At 20.9% G+C, this 20,673-nt stretch overlaps 5 protein-coding genes across 5 annotated transcripts, besides 1 other annotated feature; all 5 read right to left on the bottom strand.

Annotated features, from left to right (window-relative positions):
• Nucleotides 1-11: 11 nt before the first annotated feature.
• On the bottom strand, nucleotides 12-2,629 carry CLUP02_04535 (uncharacterized protein; the record flags this gene model as incomplete). The annotated part of the gene is made up of 4 exons (XM_049283546.1): nucleotides 12-126; nucleotides 211-357; nucleotides 494-566; nucleotides 2,623-2,629. The coding sequence occupies 4 exons, from the start codon at nucleotides 2,627-2,629 to the stop codon at nucleotides 12-14; spliced, it is 342 nt and encodes a 113-aa protein (XP_049140689.1).
• A 776-nt stretch (nucleotides 2,630-3,405) lies between these two features.
• CLUP02_04534 (uncharacterized protein) lies at nucleotides 3,406-3,558 on the bottom strand (the record flags this gene model as incomplete). Its single annotated transcript, XM_049283545.1, has 1 exon — nucleotides 3,406-3,558. A coding segment is annotated over one exon (153 nt), but the record flags the coding sequence as incomplete, so codon positions are not given.
• A 397-nt stretch (nucleotides 3,559-3,955) lies between these two features.
• Nucleotides 3,956-4,105, bottom strand: CLUP02_04533 (uncharacterized protein; the record flags this gene model as incomplete). Its single annotated transcript, XM_049283544.1, has 1 exon — nucleotides 3,956-4,105. A coding segment is annotated over one exon (150 nt), but the record flags the coding sequence as incomplete, so codon positions are not given.
• Nucleotides 4,106-5,551: 1,446 nt separating this feature from the next.
• Nucleotides 5,552-5,689, bottom strand: CLUP02_04532 (uncharacterized protein; the record flags this gene model as incomplete). The annotated part of the gene is made up of 1 exon (XM_049283543.1): nucleotides 5,552-5,689. A coding segment is annotated over one exon (138 nt), but the record flags the coding sequence as incomplete, so codon positions are not given.
• A 12,217-nt stretch (nucleotides 5,690-17,906) lies between these two features.
• Nucleotides 17,907-17,978: a sequence feature (Short protein (CLUP02_04531, UQC79052.1) was converted to a misc_feature.).
• Nucleotides 17,979-19,977: 1,999 nt separating this feature from the next.
• On the bottom strand, nucleotides 19,978-20,118 carry CLUP02_04530 (uncharacterized protein; the record flags this gene model as incomplete). Its single annotated transcript, XM_049283542.1, has 1 exon — nucleotides 19,978-20,118. A coding segment is annotated over one exon (141 nt), but the record flags the coding sequence as incomplete, so codon positions are not given.
• Between the last annotated feature and the right edge of the window lie 555 nt (nucleotides 20,119-20,673).

Here is a 20,673-nt window from a genome sequence, read left to right as displayed (position 1 = left end):
TCAATCTGTGTCTATTCAAAATCGTTGCATCCAGCTTCTGTAAAGAATTGACCAAATTTATTCAGGAACTTAGCTGGGTTGAGACCTGTACCAGTCAGGCCAATATCGATCAGTCTTCTATGAAGCCTTGGGTGAGGAGTCACTGGTTCGCCTTCTAACGCAAGGGTATCGCCAAATCTCAGCATTCGAAATCGTCACCTGGATTTTTACGTCTGAGGGTAAAGCCAAAATGTGGCCAGAGCCTTGTGTTCACGTGTTCCTCTGATGGTCTTTGCTGCATGATACCAATCCACATATTGACGGCTTCCGAATGCTCCGTGAGGGATCTCAATTAGCGTCTCGCAATTTTTGAATTCACTAGAATCATAGCGTCTTTCGATAAGCTAACTCGAGCTAAAGTCGATTAGCATGTCTCTCAACGGACCTAGCAAAGATCACAAAGATGCCCTATGGAAAGAAGCTTCTCATGCGTTAAACTTGGGCCACAACGCACTCTTTTCGAGTCTCGAGCCCATCAAAGGCTATATGCATAGCACATAACACATGCTGAAAGCAGTGGCCAGTATCTGGATCATTGAGTCACAGAGCCGGGAGGATTCGGAAAGGAATCCCTCGGTAAGGAAAGGTAGTCCGAGCGATCAATGCCTGCCCGGTAAGTTCCTCTGGAGGCGCCTCGGGGTAGGTAGTCTGATCATCGCCTGACAACAGCCAAGCGATTCCCGATCTCAGCCCTGCAAAGCATCAGCCGTCTTTGTACGGATTTGCTAGTTCTAATACTGGCGGCTCCTATGGGCCTATCAGAAAGCCTTATGCGGAGTTGCCAAAAGTCTATGGAAAGGGTAAGGGTCAAGAGTCTCAATCTTCAATCTTTGATAATACGAGTGATTCGATAAACTAATAATAACCCCCCCTAGTTAAGGTAAGAGTCCTGTGTATAATAGTAAGTACTTAGTTATTAATAGATCCCTAGGTAAATTTCTAGCTAATTAGGGGCTAAAAATATTTTATTATATAATCGCTTTACTACTAGTTTAAATATTACGAGTTTTATATAATAAGGGAATATACTACTTTACGTTTTACTAAATTATTTTAAAAATATTTTTTAATTATATCTCCTTTTAATTATATTAAAATTCGCCTATTATAACCGACTTTATAAAATTATTCTTATAAAACTTATTTATTATATATAATAATATTATTATTTTAATACTTTTACTTTAATAAAGCGAATTTAATTTATTATAAAATATCTAAGAAAATTTAAATTACGATAGTATATTTATTTTATATCCTAATCTCTATAAATATCGAGCTATTATTTATAAAGAGTCGATTAAATAAGTAAGTATTATATAAATTAAACCTCTATACTAAATATTAATATAATACTTAGTATTATAGCTAGCTAGTTATAATAAGTATATTAATAGAAGTTAAGGCTATAAGTACTAAGTAAATAATATTATAATTATAAATAGCTTCCCTAAAGCTATATTTATAAGTTATAAAATAAGTAAGGCTTTAGTAATTAATTATAGTCTTATTAAAAGGGGTTTTTTAAAATAATAATTAAAAACGATTATAAAATTTAATACTAAGTTAATTATTAAAAAAGCTATAAAAATCTATCCTTAAGCCCGGCTTAAGTTTATACTATATATAAGTCTCGTTCTTAAATATATCCTTTATAATATCCTTATTTATTATTATTTAATAGTTTATTAAACGGTCGTCCGTTTTACTTATTTATAATTATCCGTCCTACTTACTTATAAACGTCCGTTTTTTATTTTATTATATAATTATAGTTATATAATTTATTTTTAGTTTTTTTATCCTAAGAAGAGTTACCCTAAGTCCGTACTTTTATATATATAATATAATAGCTACTATAGGTCCTCTAGGGCGAGGCCCTGGCCTTATTATATATATTAAGTTATAATATTAGCTTCTCTTCTTAAAGGTCTAGTCCTCTAGGCTTATAAATAGGTCGTCTATTCTTAAATTAGGGAATCGTTAAGCGTTTTTTTAAAATATATTAATACGATATTAAGTCGAATTAAAAAATCGAAATTTTAAATAGCTACGTTTTATTATAAATTATTATATATTATTCGTTTTTCTAACGAGGGTATTAAAATAATACCTTATTTAAATTATTATTTACGGAGTATTTATTATTTAGTTCTTTTTAACTTTAATATTTACGGAATATATTATTATTTAGGTATTTTATATACTACTTCTATTAATACTATTTCTAGCACGTATAGCTTTAACGAGGTAATGCGGGATATTCTTATAAAGGATATAAAGAGTGAATATTCATATAGAAGCAAGAATATATGAATATAGGGGATATAAGCGTATATAAAAGAGGTTTTTGTAGTAAAGAGAGTAATATAGTTAAATTACTATATGAGAAGTTGCTTGCTTAACGAAAGGTCTAGGTAGGCAAATACACGCCTACATATAGGCATAAAAACCTCCTACTAGAATATTCTATTGCTCATTAATTACGATATAATTAATAAGCGTATACGTAAGTGAATGCGTAATCGTAGTACGTAATTCCGCCTCGAGTAAATTCCAGATTATTCAGTTACTTTCTAGTACTTTCCATTGCTCACGTAAGCTTATATAAGCAGTATTGCTTACATAATCAATACCTATAATAATCTATAGAAATCGTAGATTAATATGGTATATAGTTTGCTTACGTAATATTGATAATAAGGCGAATAATAAGGTAAACAAAGTTACCTTCGTAACACTATTTATATTTATAAATATTATAGTTCTATTTTATTAAATCTAACTAATTAAGTATAGTTAATTAATTAGTAATAAATTCTAATTATTTTAATTATAAAAAAGAAGTAAAAGAGTTATAGTTTTATAAAAGAGCTACGGAGTTAAAAAAAAAGGCTAAGGCTTATTAATAAGCTTAAGCTAAGTTAAATAAATCGTTATTTAAATTAAAACGTCTTTATTTTTAAAAGCGAATAGTATTTAAAAAGAGTTAAGTTATATTAAAGGAGTTTTTTAAGGATTTTAAAAATACTTCTTTAGTAGCCCGGGAGGTATAAGCTAATAATATTTTTAAAGTTATTAACTAAGACGCCGTAATAATTAAGAATTTTAATTTTAATTTTAATTTTAATATTCTTTAAGAAGCTATTAAGAGTTCTAGAGGTTCGTAATAAGTTCTTATATATTTTTTTTATATTTATAGCTTTTTTATTTAATAAGGAATTCTCGTATTTTATTCTTAACTCTATAATTAATAATTTATTTAACTTTATACTCTAATTAGTTTAGTTTAATAATAATATAATTTTTTATATATAATCTTTTTAATACGAGCTTAAGTAATAAAGTATAAAAAATAAAATAATATTATATCGTATTTAATAATTTTAATTTATAATTAATTAATAAGACTTTTTTAATAATTTTAAAAGGCCTAAGTTTTTTATATTTTAGTTTATTATTTAGTCGTTTTATTTTAATATTATAGTAAAAGAAATAAGTACTATCCCCCTTTTTTAAGGATAATCCTCTAATTCTTAATTTATTTACGTTTTTTTTATATATATTATCGTACGAACTTAAGGTTTATTAATATTTATTTATAAATTTCCTTAAGTTTATTTACGTTTATTATAGCTCTTATAGCTTATAGTCCTTATTATACTTCTTTATATATTATTAGTTAGAATCCGTAATTAAAATAAAACGGAGATTCTTTTATACTTTTATTAACTATATTATTATATATAATCTAGGCTATTAATAAAAGTATTACTTAATTATTTTAGTTATAATTTATATAATAACAAAAGTATATTTTAAGGATCTAGTTAATTCTTTTTATTTATCTATCGGTTTATAAATAAAGTAATATTAATAATTTATAGTTTATACTAAGTTATAAAATTAGAGATTTTTAAAACTTCGAAATAAATAGTTTATTTTTATTAAAGATAATTTCTTTTAGTAAACCGTAATTTAAAAGTATAACCTTAATAAATACGTATACTAAGTTTTTTATTGTACTAAATTCTTTATAAAAAATAAAATAAGTAAACTTAATAAGTTAGTTAATTATAACTAAAATACTATTATACTATATTTTAATAAATAATTCTTTAGACTTTAGTAATTTAATAATAAAATCCTATATAATTAATTATTATGTTTCTATTAGTAATTATAATAATTATAGCTCGTTATATAGTTTATACGGGCTATTTCTATTTTTTTTATAAGTTATATAATTCTTAATTACTTTTACGATTTTAGTATATATAGTAGATTTATTATAATACTAGTAAATCTGTTTTTATATTTTAGTAATTTTTTAGTAACCGTATACTAATATATTATAAATTTTTATAATAAGCTCGGGGGTTATTCTTTTAATCGAGCTAATATTAATCCTTTTAGTTATTATAAAGAGTTTTATAATTAATATAAAACTACTGTTCTTTTCTTACTTAAAGATAATTTATATTTTTTTAGGGACCGCGACTTCGTAATTAGGTCTTTTATTAAGAGCGTTTACTTTATTATTTTGTAAACCTTTTTAATAAATAATTTAGAAATTAAATTTAAATAGGAATTCGCTCTATTTAACTTATTACTTATTTAAGTTCTTATTTATTATAAAATTTATAAGGTTTTTATAGTTTATATAAACTATAACTTCGTATTTAGTTTTAAATAACTATAATTTCTATTTTTAAAATATTTTAATAATAGCTATTAGTTCTTTATTATAAATTTATTAATTTTATTTTATTTTATAAAATACTTTAAAATAAAAATAATATAAATAAAGCTTTCTTTATTCGTTTTATTATTTTAAAACCGCTCTTATAGTAAAGTTTAAGGCGTCGGTCTTAATTTTAAAAAGTTTTTAGGGATTTAAGATTATAATAACTAGTTTAGAAATAACTATATTTTTAATTTTAATAAATACTTCCTTATACTTAGGATCCTAAATAAATAGGGTATTTTTTTATATTAAGTTATAAAGAGGTCTAATTATATTAATATAACTTTTAAAGAATTATTAATAAGAATTAATAAATTTTAAAAATCCTTATATATTTTTAACGTTTTATAATATAAGCTAATTTCTAACTACTTCTATTTTTAATATTTATATATAAATTTATTTTAGTATAATAATATATTTAAAAAAGTTTATTTTTTATATATAGAACTCGTATTTAGAGAGTTCGGTATATAGCTTAGTATTTTAGAGCTTTTAAAATACTATATAAATATACTTTTTATATATTTTAAAATTAGGGGAGAAAATAAGAATATTATTAATATAAATAATAATAAAGATATTAATATACTCTTAAAGTACGTAATTAATTATTATTTAAAAAGTTACCGGAGTGTTAATAAGTTTAAAAAGTATAACGAAGTATTTAAAGAATCTTCTATAAGTTTAAAATATTGTTTTCTATTCGTCTTTTTTTTTAATCTAAATCTAATTAAATACTTTTTTAAGATTTATAATAATAAACTAGTTAGTTTTATAAAATAAATTTCTAAGTTTAGTAATAAATAATAAAAAATAATAATTCTTTTTTATAATTTCGTTAAGGTTTTTATAATTAATAACTAATTTTCGTCTTTTTATTCCTTTTTTTAATATAAAGAATTAAAGTAATTTTATAAAAGAATTCGATAGTTAAATAAGTCCTTTCTCGAGTTTTTTATTAATATATTTGTTAAAGTATTCTTATTCTTTTTAATTTATTAAATATATTAAAAAGAACCTAGGTTACGTTCTTTTTTTAAGTTCGAGTTTTATATTTTAATTATTATATTTTAATAATCTTATTTCTTTAGGTTTTATAAATAGTTTTATATATATTTAGTACTTCTTAGGTATCATTTAAAATTATTACGATCCCCGATTGTTAATATTAATTATAAACTTCTTAGAGCTTTTTATTATTTTAATAAAAGCTATATATTATATTTATTTTCGTTTTTTAAGAGTTTTTAAAAATCTATTTAAACCCTTTTTCTTTTTAAGTTATTTAGTAATTAGATTTTTTTAAAGGACTTAGCTAGTAGTCTAATCTATTTTAAGTTATACTTTTATAACTACGAGATTCCTAAGATAACGTCGATATTTCTTATTTTTATAATATTATATTATAATTATTTTTATTAATTATTAATATATATCGAGAGGTATATAGTTTTTTAATTAATATATTTATAATTATAATTAACTCGTTCTCTTTTTACTATTTATAGTTAATATAAATTATTTTTTTATACTTATAATAAGTTAAGTTTATTTATTATCCTTAATAAGATATAACTTTTTTATATATTACTATTAATAATAGCGTTTAATCCTCGTCTATAAATATCGAGGTTAATTTATAAATATACGTCGTTACGTTATTTAGTTATATATAGGAACTTTTCTTTTATTCTTATTTTTTATTATTTTTTTATAATTAGTTTTTTTAGTTTTTTATTATACGTTTTTTTTACTAAGCGCCTTGTTTACGTAGTTTTATTATTCTCTTTAAGCCTTAGCTTTTTTAATATGATAAACTTAATATTAGTTATATTTATAATCTTCCTATTTTATATTTTTATTATTAAAGTACTTTATAAAAAAGCTAGGGTCTAGGCCGAATATTACTTTATTATTATTATTAAAACTTAGTAATATTTAGCTAGGTAATTAGTTTTTTATATAAATATCTTTAATAAGCTTATTATTATATCTTTATAAATAAAAGTAATTATTTTATTTATATACGAGGTACTAAAAGTACTTATTATTTAAATACTCTACTTAAAATAATTCTTTATAAAAGGGATCTTTAGGGTTAAGTAGAAAGTAATTTTTATTTATATAAAAAGTTATTATAACTTTTTTATGTTTTTTAGTTTTATAAAACTAAATAGTTTAATTATTTTTAAATAAATAAATAAATTTATATTATAGTTCGTCGTTATTTTTTTTAAAGCTAGTATTGTTAATATTAAGTAGTATTTTATAATCGATCTCTATTTAAGTACGTTATTAAGTAACGTTATAAAGTTCGTCTGAATTATAAAATAATTTTACTTCGTTAAGATAAAAAAAGCTAGTTCTTATTTTAATATCTTTTTTTTAAAGTTAAAGTTAAAAGTTTTTTTTATAATTCCGAAGTTAAGAGTTAGTTTTTTAATTATTTTAATATTATTTTTGCGTAAGAGGTTTTCGAGCTACTCCTTAACTTTATAAATAAATTTTCTATTACCGTTTACTTTTCGTATTATATAAATAGACTTAATTAATTATTTTTAGTTTATATAGTTTCGTCGTACTATATAAACGAGGCTATTTATAATTTCTTTAGTATTAGGTCCTCTTTTTTAAATTTAAAGAGCTACTCTTTTATATTAGCTAGGTATTTTTATTTAACTCGTTTTTTTAAAAAAAATAAAGTATATTTTTTATAACGAGGTCTATCTTAGCTTTTTTTTTATATTTTTATAAATCTAAAAAAGCGTAGTAATATATTTAATATTTTTTTTTTTTAAAAATATAGGGTTAATAAGTAAATATCTTTTTTTATTATTACCGCTAGGGTCCTAATAAATAGTATAATATCGTATCCGGATTGTCCCTTATTTTAAGGTTATTTTAAATACTATCTTATTTATTCTTTACTATTTTAATAAGTAAAGTAGTTATTATTATAGTAAGCTATTTATAAGAGTTATTTATAAAGGACCTTTTTACTTATAATATTAGCTTACTTTTTTAAAATAAGTTAATATTAAATACGCTTAGGTTATTAATAATCTCTAGCTATATATCTTAGTTTATCGTAGTTATAATATTTAAAATCTTTTTTTATAGTACTTTTTTACGTTTAGTAACGCTAAGGTTTATAAGTCCTCTATATTATTTATAAAACGTGCTTTGTTATTATTAATTTCTTAAGTTATTTTAGTAATTACTTAGTAGTTTACTATAGCTCTAATATTTTTTATTAAAATTAGCTCAAGGGCGCCGTACTTCTCCCTTTTCTTTTATATTATTTATATAATTAAGTATCGATTTTAATAACGAGCTCGATATAATATAAGAAATCTATTAGTATTTTTATTTTACTAAGTTCGTCCTTGACTCTATTCTTTAGTCCTTAATAAAACGAAAAGATACGGGTTTTTTTAATAAAATTAAGTTATATTACGAGCTTTTTAAACTTAGTAGCGTAATACGAAGCGGACTTAGTTTATTAAAAGTTAGCTAGGTTTTCTTTAGTTTATCGTTTTTTATTAAGGTCTTAAAATAGGGATTTAAGGGCGCTCTAAAATCTTATTATACTATTAAAAATATTCGTAATCTTTTCGTTATAGTATAATAAATAACCGTTATTACTAAGGAATTCTTTTTAAAAAGGCTCGAATTACTCTAGGGCTCGTTTTTTAAAAAAGGCTATTACGTAAATAACTTATTTAGTCTTATTATAAAAGTTAGTAATATAGAACGTTTAATTAGTTCTAATCTAAATTAGAAATCCCTTAAGACGTTTAGTAGTTCTATTAAAAATAATAAGTATATTAAGCTTAAGTTTTTTTTATCTATTTATAAAAGTTTTAATAATATTAATAGCGGCTCGGAGGGTTCTAACTTCTTATTTTAAGTTATTTACTTCTTTTTTTTTAATTCCTAAGTTAGTTATAGCTTTATTAACTATATTTTAAAAAATAGTAATATTTTCGTTATTTTTAATTAAAATTACGGCTATTTAAGTAGAGTTATTATTAAAAAGCTCCGCAAGGTTTTTATTCTACTTACTACTCTTTTTAATAATACGTTATATTTTCTTATAATTTACTTTTTTAAAAACTATATTACTATTAAAGTTATAAATAATATTAAGTATCTCGTCGTCCTTAGCCTTAGTTAGCTCGCTAACTAAGTTAACGGGTTTTTAAAAATTAAATAAAGGGGTACTTAGGGTCTTAAAAAATATCGTCGTTCGTTTTACTAATTAATAAGTTTTATAAAGTTAACTTACTAAATAAGAATAATTAAAGTATTATAACTAGCTAGTTATAATAAGTATATTAATAAAAATTAAGGCTATAAGTACTAAATAAATAGTATTATAATTATAAATAGCTTCTCTAAAGCTATATTTATAAGTCGTAAAATAAATAAAGCTTTAGTAATTAATCGTAATCTTATTAAAAAGGGTTCTTAAAAAGAATAGCTAAAAGCGATTATAAGATTTAATATTAAGTTAATTATTAAAAAAGCTATAAAAGTCTATTCTTAAGCCTAGCTTAAGTCTATATTATATATAAATCTCGTTCCTAAATATATCTTTTATAATATTTTTATTTATTATTATCTAACGGTTTACTAAATAGTTATCTATTTTACTTATTTATAATCGTCCGTCTTACTTATTTATAAGCGTCCGTTTTTTATTTTATTATATAATTATAGTTACGTAACTTATTTATAGTTTTTTTATTTTAAGAGGAGTTATTCTAAGTCTATATTTTTATATATATAGTATAGTAGCCGCTATAGGTCTTATAGGGCGAGGCCCTGGCCTTATTATATATATTAAGTCGTAATACTTAGGTTATAAATAATAATTCTAATAATTATATTATTATTTCTAATAGCTTAAATATCCGTACTAAAACTTAAAATAACCGAGGTATTATTATAGTATAATAACTTTAATATACGGCTAGTATACTTAAGTTTCTTCTAATTACTAATAATAGAGTTGCGCTTATTATCTTAACTAAAGCCTTATTTATAAAAGAAATCGAGCGGCTATAAGATATAATATATTTAACTTTTTATTTCTTAATATTAGGAATTATTAAAGAATAGTAGATTTAATATAATACCTAACGAGGTATTATTAGTTTTTTAATAATTAGTATTATCTTAGGAAATATATTAATAACGCAATATTATTATACTTATTAAAGTAGTAAAGCTTATTTATATATACTTTATAACGACTTTTATTATATAATTATTTTAAAGGACCTCGTTAAGAAGTATAATATATTACGAAATAGAGTTAAGATATTTAATATTATAAAAAAGATTATTAAGTAAGTCCGGTTATCTAAAAAACATTTTAAAAACGTTTTAAAAACGTTTTAAGAATATTTCTAATCGTTTTTTTTTAAATAAGGTACTATTTATATTATATACGCTAAATTTAAAAAAGGCGTTATATATTAAAAATAGAATATAATATACTTCCTTAAACTAAGGAAGATATAATATAGTATATATATAAGATTACTTAATAAAATAATATAAATAACGTATAAAAAACTTAATAAGAGCTTATTAGTTTTTAGTAATAGATCTTAGTATACTAAAATTCGTATCCTTTATAAAGACTTATAAATTACTACTTTTATCTAATTTTATTAGATTAGAAATATTATATATAATATATTAAAGTAGTTATAAATAAAACAGATATATAATTTACAAAAAGAAGGGGTTAAGAACACTATATATTTATATCGAATTATTAAAAACGTCCTATTTATAATAAGCTTATTAAATACTTTATTAAGGGATAAGGCTAAGTTATTACTAACTAAATAAAACTTATTTTAAACTACTACTTAAACTTAAAATAGTAAAATATTCTATTAAATATTAATACTTTATTTTAAAAAGTATTAAAATAATATTATTTATTATTTTAACGTCTTATAATAAATATAACTATTTTCTATTATTACTAAATAAAACTTTAAAAACTATTATTTAAAGTATTTTTTAAGTTCTTTAGAGGATTAATAAACTAAGTATAAGTCTAAACGCTTTTTTTCGATCTCCTTAATTCTAAGAATTCCTAGCTAAGAATCAGGGGTAAATAATTATAAATATTTATTAAAGTTTTATATAGTAGTTTTTTTTCCGGCTTTATAAGTATAAAAGATCGACCTTAACGGGATTACGCTTTTAAAAGAAATTATATAATATAGTATATTTTTTAATTATATAATACGCATAATATACCCTAAATACGCACTTAACGTAATATAGTAATTTTAATATAAAAACTGCTATATAATTCGGGATAGGTAAGCTACTTTTTTAGTAGTAGTACTAGTTAGAAAAGTTAATAATAGAGGTTAGCCGTAATAGTTAGTTATAATAATTAGCCGTAATAGTTAAAAATAACCTTTTTTAACTATAGAAGTTCTAAACTTTAATAGTAACGTAGAGGTTTTTAAAGAAAGGGCTAAATAGGCTGATATTTATTACTCATACTAAAGCTTATAAAGATTCTTTTTATTCTTATCGCTTCTAATATCGCCTAAAACTACTCTCTATTTAAACTAAATAAATTTACTAAATAAATCTATTAAATAAACTTATTAATATATAAACTATTACTTTATTAAAGATACCCGTTAATAAGTCTGCCCCTCTCGGGCTGGGCGCTCTTAGCTAGCTCGACGCTATAACTATCGTAGCTAACGTAAGTACGCCCGAGGATTAATAAAGTACCTTTTAGTAGTATAGAATTTAGCTAAGTAATAGTACGAACACTATAAATAGCTAGGCTAATATAGACGTTAAGATTTAATATATTAATATTAATTTAGAAATTATACTTTATAGAGCTAGAAATCCCTTTAATATAGGTTATATTATAAATATAAAAGAATATATAAAGGGCCCCTTAACTTTTAATAAAAAAGAGTATATAATACGAGATTTAGTTACTTATGCGGGCTAGTACTAAGAGGTTTTATATACGTTAGAGTAAGTATAGCTTACCTTTTAAACGGGTAGGGAAAGGTCGGGAGTTTTAATTAGTAATTAGGTATAGAGCGTAATATACCTAGTTTTCCCTAATACGTAATATATAATACGGCCCTGGCAGATTACTCTATTAGGGAGATTTAAAGTTTTATAAAAATGGACTTTTTATAATATATTATTTATAAATAATAAATTCTTTTATTTCTTAAGGGAAGTTAGACCTTAGCTCTTATATTATAGTAATAAAAAGAAGTAAATAAGCGAATATATATAAGGTTTTCTATAAATATAAGGAAATAGCCATTTTAATATTATAATAAGTATATAGTATATTTCATATACGTACTAATTTAATATTAACTATATAGTTATCTACTTTTTTTAAAAATAAGAAGAATAATAAAAGTTCGACAATATAAAGTCGTTTATAGTTAATATAAACTATAAATATATAAAAGGTATAGGTTAGTAAGAAATTATCTAGGGCTAATATAGCTAGAATAGTAAAAAAGGTATATTATAATATTAAAAATGTTTTTAAAATATAATAGTTTTTTTTCCGGCTTTATAAGTACAAAAGATCGACCTTAACGGGATTACGCTTTTAAAGGAAATTATATAATATAGTATACTTTTTAACTATATAATATATATAATATACCCTAAGCACGCGCTTAACGTAATATAATATTTTTAATATAAAAACCGCTATATAATTCGGAATAAGTAAGCTATTTTATTACTTAATAATTATAGGCTAAGTAATATATTTACGTAGCGGCGCTAGCTAAAAAGGTTAATAATAAAAGTCGGCCGTAATAATTAGCCATAATAATTAGCCGTAATAATTAGAAATAGCCTTCCTTAACCGCAAAGGTTCTAAATTTTAATAATAACGTAAAGGTTTTTAGAAAAAGGGCTAAATAGGCTAATATTTATTACTTAGAGCTCGTAAAGATTCTTTCTATCCTTATCGCTTTTAATATCGCTTAAAGCTCTATTTAAACTAAATAAATCTACTAAATAAATTTACTAAATAAACCTATTAATATATAAACTACTACTTAGATAGTTAGTTAGATAACTAATTAAGACGTTAGCTAGTTAAAATACTACCTCGATAAGAATCTCTTAGTATATAGTTAGTAATTAGTAAGTTAGAACTCTAAAAATACCCGTTAATAAGTTTGCCCCTCTTAGGCTAGGCGCCCTCTTTAGCTAGTTCGACGCTATAACTATCATAGTTAATATAAGTACGCCCGAGGATTAATAAAGTACTTTTTAATAATACGGAATTTAGCTAAGTAATAATATAAACGCTATAAATAGCCGGGCTAATACGGATATTAAAATCTAATATATTAATACTAGCTTAGAAATTATATTTTATAGAGCTAAAAATCCCTTTAATATAAGTTATATTATAAATATAAAGGAATATATAAAGGGCCCCTTAATCTTTAATAAAAAGGAGTATATAATATAAGATTTAGCTACTTATACGGGCTAGTATTAAGAGGTTTTATATATATTAAAATAAATATAGCTCGCCCTCTAAATAGCTAGAAGCGGGGGAAGGTTAGGAGCTATTTTAATTAGTAATTAAGTATAAAGCGTAATATACCTAGTTTTTTTTAATACGTAATATACGGTACGGCCCCGGCGGATTGCTCCGTCGGGGGGGATATTTTTAAAATCTTTCTTAACTTTTATTTTTAAAATTACTAATATATTACTTATAAAGCTCTACCTCTTGTACGGGTCTATATAAATACCAAAACTATATATATATCACTATATATTTCGAGCTATATTTAATATTTTAGAGCAAAAGTATTAAGTTTAGGTCTAATAGAAATACGTTTATAAAACCGGCCTTTTTAAAGTTATTTTAGATTAAGTAAATATAGTAATTAAGGGTTTGGGTAAATACTTTATTAAAAGGTTCAACCCTTAATAAACATAGCTTAAGTAAGTCTAAGACTATATATACTTATATTACGTATATTTTAAAAGAGGTATTAAAGAACTTTTAAATAAAAATTATTTTTATAGTATAAACTCTACTTATAATATATTAATATCTCTTTTAAAATATTAAACGGCGCCTAATTATAACGAGCTATATAATATAATTTATTATAAGTATTATATCTTACTATATATAGCTTATAATAGAAATATTTTAAAAATATTTTAAAAAGGGAAAACGTTTCTAAAATGTTTTTAAAATATTTCTTATTAATACCTTGCCTAATTAATAATAACTCATTACTTTATAAAAAACTTTTCGTAATATACTAACTAGGTAAAATATAAACGAGAACTATATATTATAACCGGGTTTTATAATAAAATAACTAAGGTTTTCTTTAAAAAACTAGCTTCTAATACTTAATAGTATAAATATAATTAAGATTTTTTACTTAGTTTTATATATTTAAACTAGCTAATATCTCCTTCTATTTACTATAATTAATAAGTACGTATTAATAATTAGCTATTATAAGTATTAACTAACTTTAATAATACTCATAACTAAGATTAGAATTTAATATTATAGGATTTCGTAACGCGTTATAAGTATATTATAACTTTATATTAAAATATTAATATTATAAACCGTCTTTACTATTTAATATAACGTTAAAATATATTTAAAATACGCTTTAATAAATACTTATTAACTATTAAATGAAAAAGAAAAATAAGAGATCGGGCTAAGAGTTTATAAACTAATACTAAAGAATTATCTTATACTTAATAAAGAGCTTATAAGGATTTAGTTACTAATTAATAAAATAGTTTTTAAAATAAGAACTCTAATAGCTTTAGTTTTAATAATTATAATAATTTTAATAATACTTAGTCTTAACGCGGAGTAAGTATTTTATTTTTTAAAGTACCTTTTTTATTAAATAAAAGTCGAAGCCCCCTAAGTTCCTTAGTACTTTATAATAATTTATAAAAATAAGCTACTTAATTATAAACGTAAATAAATATCAATTATTTTATATTTAAAAAATAATAAATAAGAGTTAATAAGATCTAAAAAAATAAAAAATAAAAAGAATAGGAGTTTAAACTTAAATAAGAACGTAAAGAGCGCGAGTTTTTAATAAACTAAGCTTATAAAGAACGTAAGTTTATTAAAAAATAAAATCGCTTAAATAGGGTAATAAAAATAAAAATAGCGCTTAATTAATAAAAATAAGAGTAAGAAATAAGCTAGTAAAATAAAAGCTCTTAAAATATTTTTATATTTATTTCTTTTTTAACTTCATTTTTATTTAAGTAATTTGAAATATTTCTTTTATAATATTAATATAAAGTATAAATTAATATTTATAATATTTTATTAAATTATAAATAAGAATGTTTTATAGGTTTTTTTAAGTATTAATAATAAAAGAATTACTTTTTTAATAAAGCAATCCGTTAGAGCCGTATTATATATTATATATTAAGAAAAGCTAAATATATTACGCTTTATACTTAACTACTAATTAAAATAACTCCTGACTTTTTATTACTTATTTAAAAAGCGAGTTATACTTATTTTAATATATATAAAACCTTTTAATATTAGGTTATATAAATAGCTAAATTTTATATTATATACTTCTTTTTATTAAAAATTAGGGGACCCTTTATATATGTTTTTATATTTATAATAAGAATTAATAAGGACGTATAACGAATTAATCTGGATATATAGCTTTTATAGAATATAGTTAGTTAAAAAGTAAGAAGCTAAGGAAAAGTCTTTAAAAATATAAGAAGTACGTATTATAGAGGACTTAGCTACTTAGGGTACTCTAAATAAAACTAACTAGTCTTTTTTTAATATTGAAATTTATAAATTTAGAACTCCTAATTATAAATAAGCTTTTTAAGGCTTAGTTATTTTTTTATAATTATTAAAAAGTTATTAAGTATTTTGGAAGTTATTATATAGTTCTTATATATTTTCTTTATATCCGTAGTTTTTTTATTTAATTAAGAATTTTCATATCTCGTTCTCAACTTTATAATTAATAATTCGTTCGACTTTATATTCTAATTAGTTTAGTTTAATAATAATACGATTCTTTATATATAAATATCTTAGTATAAGTTCGAATAATAAGATATAAAAAACGGGATAATATTATATTATATTTAATAATCTTAATTTATAATTAATTAATAAGACTTTTTTAATAATTTCGAAAAGTCTAAGTTTTTTATAATTTAATTTATTACTTAGTTATTTCGTTTTCATATTATAGTAAAAGAAATAAGTACTATCCCCCTTTTTTAAAAATAATTATCTAATCCTTAATTTATTTATATTCTTTTTTATATATTATTATATAAACTCGAGATTTAAAAAGGCTTATTTATAAGTCTCTTTAAGTTTATTTACGTTTATTATAATTTTTATAGCTTATAATCCTTATTATACTTCTTTATACGTAGTTAGTTAAAATCTATAATTAAAATAAAACGGGGATTTTCTTATACTTTTATTAATTACGTTGTTATATACGAACTAAGCTATTAATAAAAAGGAATTAATATACGGGCGTTATAAATTAATATACGGGCGTCGCTCTTATACGGGCGTCGCTATTTAACTTTTTAATTAGTTTAAAAAGAATTATTAATATAATTAAATTTTACTAAATACTTATAAAGTATTTTAAGCCTTTATTCCTTTACTCCCTTTATATTTAAATTATATTATTAAGCCTTAAAATCTAATTTATAATATTTACTTATAATAGCTTTTATAATTAAAATTAAAGACGTTCCTTAAGACTAATTTTAAAATAATACCCTTATTAAAAAACTTTTCCCTCTATAAAAACAATGATTAATTAATTATAGCCTCTTATTATTACTTAGCTAATTATTATTATCTTCTTTTTTAAAAAATAGCTACTCTAATATTAATTAATTTTATAAAATTAGTAATTTTAAAAAGTAATACGACTTTATTATTAAGCTCTTAGTTAATATATTATAAAATACATAACTTCTTATAAATGATTATTTTAATATAGAGCTTATATTATATTTTATTTACTATTTTCTTAAGAGAATAATAAAAACCTAGTGGACTACCTTTTTATAACTTTTTTTAAAATATAACCCCTCTCTCCTTAATAAATAATCATAATAACCTTCTTATTATATAATAAATTAGTTTAGTAATACTTTTTAACTTATTAAATAAGTTATTAAAATCAATTAATAATTAAAAATAGTATTATTTTAATAATAGAAATATATCCGTTAATAATAATAAATATAAAGTCCTTAAGTTAATTTATTATTCTATTTACCCCTACGGTTATTTTTTATTTAAAATAAAGCGTTTTTTTAAATTATAACTCTTTATTATATTTCAAATAACCGATCCTCTTCTCTTTTTATAACCTAAATCCTAAACTTATTAATTCTTAATAATCTAAAATAAACTTATAATACTCTTTTTAACCGAGTTAATAATTTTATAAAAACTAATAAATTTAATATTATAAAACGGAATAAGTATAAAGCTTAAGGCCGAATTATTTAATATACTTTTTAATATAATTAGTTTAGTAAGCTCAGGCTTATAAAAAGCGTTAATATTTAATAATATAAGTCTTAGAAATATAATTATAAATAATAAGTTATTATTAAAACTTAAGAAGAGGATAAGTAGTTATTATATTATTATTTAGATTTTTAATATAAATAATATAATTATAGCTCTAGCTTTAAAGCTTTTACGTACCCTTTATATTATAAGCTTATTAAAATAGTTAAGGATATTATTAAAACCATAAGTTAACGAGTTAAGATTCGGGCTTAAAATATACGTATTATTATTTAAAAGTTGTTCTTAAAGTCCTTATTTACTTAGTAAAATATTTATAACGCTAGGGCTTGTATAAACTAAAAAGAACTAGTTAAATACTCGCTAATTATAATATTAATTAAGCTATTTAATAAGTAAAATATCTTATATATAGTAAAATGAATAAACGACGAGCTAAACCGCCTTATAAACCTTATTTAGACCTTTTTTTACGATTTCTAAATATAAAAACGATTCCTTAAGGTAATTAGCTTTAATAATACTTATAATATTAATCGTTTTAAACTCCCTCTTTTCTAAATTACTAAGTAAACCTATTTTAAATCTATTTATAACGCCGCGTTTAGCTTTATTAATAATAAGAGACTAGAGGGTTTCCGGTTTTTTTTAATAAGTATTCGCTAATTTATAGACTAATACTTAGTCCGTTACCCTATTATTATTATTATAAATTATAATAAGTAAATAAAGGCTATACTAAACGAGTAGTTCTTAGATATTTAATAATAACTCTATATTTATTATATTAACTTTAATATTATACTTAGGGCTAAATAAAAATAAGTTAAGGACTATAGTTATAATAATAATAATAATAAGTTTAATAATAAGAAATATTAGTTATTAATATAAATAATAGCTATACTAAGTAATAAAAATAAAGCTTATATTAATACGCTTATTAATAAGCCCCCCCTTTATATATATTATAAGGTTTTTATAATATAAAAGCTTATTATTTTTATTAAAACTAAGTATATTTTTAAAAAAGCCTAGACTAAGCTTTATAAAAAGTTTAATAACTAATACCTAATCCTTTAATACCTCTATATAATATACCTATTTTTAAGAATATAATAAGCCCGTTATTTTATTTAAAAATAATAAAACTTTAATACTCGCGTTACCTCTAGTATTAAGTTAAATAATAATAATATTAAGGGTTATTTTTTAAATAGTCTTAGTTACTTATATTAGTTTATTAATATTATATAAAATATAATTAGTAATTAAGAGCTATATTTTTACTAAGTTTATATAAAGGACGAGGTACTTATAAATTAAGAATATATAAGTACTCGCTTTAAATACCTAAGCGAACTTTAAATAATACTTTTTTTAAAATATTTTATTTTAATTAGGATATAAGGACGGCTTATAAAAAAAGTAATACTATTTAATAAGAGGCTATTCCTAAACCCCCTCGGATTTTATAATTTAAATTATACCATTTTAATTAAGCTAGGTATTTTATATTACTATAAGATTTATTTTAAAATATTAAATTTAGCTACTTTTAATAAATAAAAAGTATATTCTTAGTAGCGTTTTTAAAAAATATCTTCTTTAGATTTATATTATTAAATCCTAAACTTTAAAATTATTATATCCTTTTATAATAAGCTAAAAAATATAGTATAGCTTATTTTATTATAACTCGCCTTATTTAAAAAAGACCGGTTAGTTAGTTAAGTTCGTATTACTTATAGTAATTAAAGTATAAATAATAAAAAGCAAGGCTGCTTATTTAAAAATAAAAATAAGTTAATACTAGCTAGGTTTAGAAAAAGAATAAGTTAGCTAAGTTAAAACTAAATATCGAGCTTATTTTAATAATAAATAAAGAGCTAGTTTAGCGTTCTTAATAAAAAGAGAATAATAGGGAATTATATAAATAAATAGCTAATATAGCTTAGTATTTAAAAAAAAACGGAGTTAATAAAAAATAGTTTATAATAACGATAAATTATTATAACTACGTTAAAAGAGGTAGTTAAATAAACGTTATTATAATTTATCTTTTATATATCTTAAGTATATAATAAAAAAAAGCCTGATTTATTTAAGATTTATAAAAGCTTATATTACTAACTAATTTAAGATTTACAAATTTTAAATAAATAATATAGTAGTTTTAAATAAGTACGTAAGTTATAATAATATTCTTATTTTTCAAAATCTTAAACTAGAGCTTAGGTTAGAGAGAATAGTAAAAATAGTTATATTAATATAGTTACCCTTACCGCTTTTATAAAAAAGTACTATTTTTTTAGACTAATTAAAAAGTAGTATAGCGATACTTATATAAGAGCGATGCCCGTATATTAATTTATAATGCCCGTATATTAATTCTTTAATAAAAATACTACCTAATTATCTTAGTTATAGTTTATATAATAATAAAAATATATCACGAAGATCTAATTAATCCTTTTTATTTATTTATTAGTTTATAAATAAAATAATATTAATAGTTTATAGTCTATACTAAGTTATAAAATTAGGGATTTTTAAAACTTTAAAATAAATAGCTTATTTTTATTAAAATAATTTTTTTTAATAAACTATAGTTCAAAAGTATAACCTTAGTAAATACGTATACTAAGTCTTTTATAATATTTAATTCTTTATAAAAAATAAAATATACGAACTTAATAAGTCGATTAACTATAATTAAAATATTATTATATTATACTTTAATAAATAGTTCTCTAAATTTTAATAGTTTAATAATAAAGTCCTATATAATTAATTATTATATTTTTATTAGTAATTATAATAGTTATAGCTTATTATAAAGCTTATATAGGCTATTCTTATTTTTTTTTATAAATTATATAGTTCTTAATTATTTTTATAATCTTAGCGTATATAATAAATATATTATAACATTAATAAATCCGTTTTTACGTTTTAATAATTCCTTAGTAACTATATACTAATATATTATAAATTTCTATAATAAGCTTAGGGGTTATTTTTTAAATTAAGCTAATATTAATCCTTTTAATTATTATAAAAAGTTTCGTAATTAGTACGAGGCTACTATCCTTTCTTTATTTAAAAATAATTTATATCTTTTTAGGGATTATAATTTCGTAATTAGGTCTTTTATTAAAAGCGTTTATTTTACTATTTTTTAAACTTTTTTAATAAATAATTCGGAAATTATATTTAAATAAGAATTTGCTCTATTTAACTTATTATTTATTTA

Source organism: Colletotrichum lupini, chromosome 2, assembly GCF_023278565.1.
Source record: "Colletotrichum lupini chromosome 2, complete sequence".
Taxonomy (NCBI): domain Eukaryota; kingdom Fungi; phylum Ascomycota; class Sordariomycetes; order Glomerellales; family Glomerellaceae; genus Colletotrichum; species Colletotrichum lupini.
This window is presented reverse-complemented; position numbering and strand designations above follow the sequence as displayed.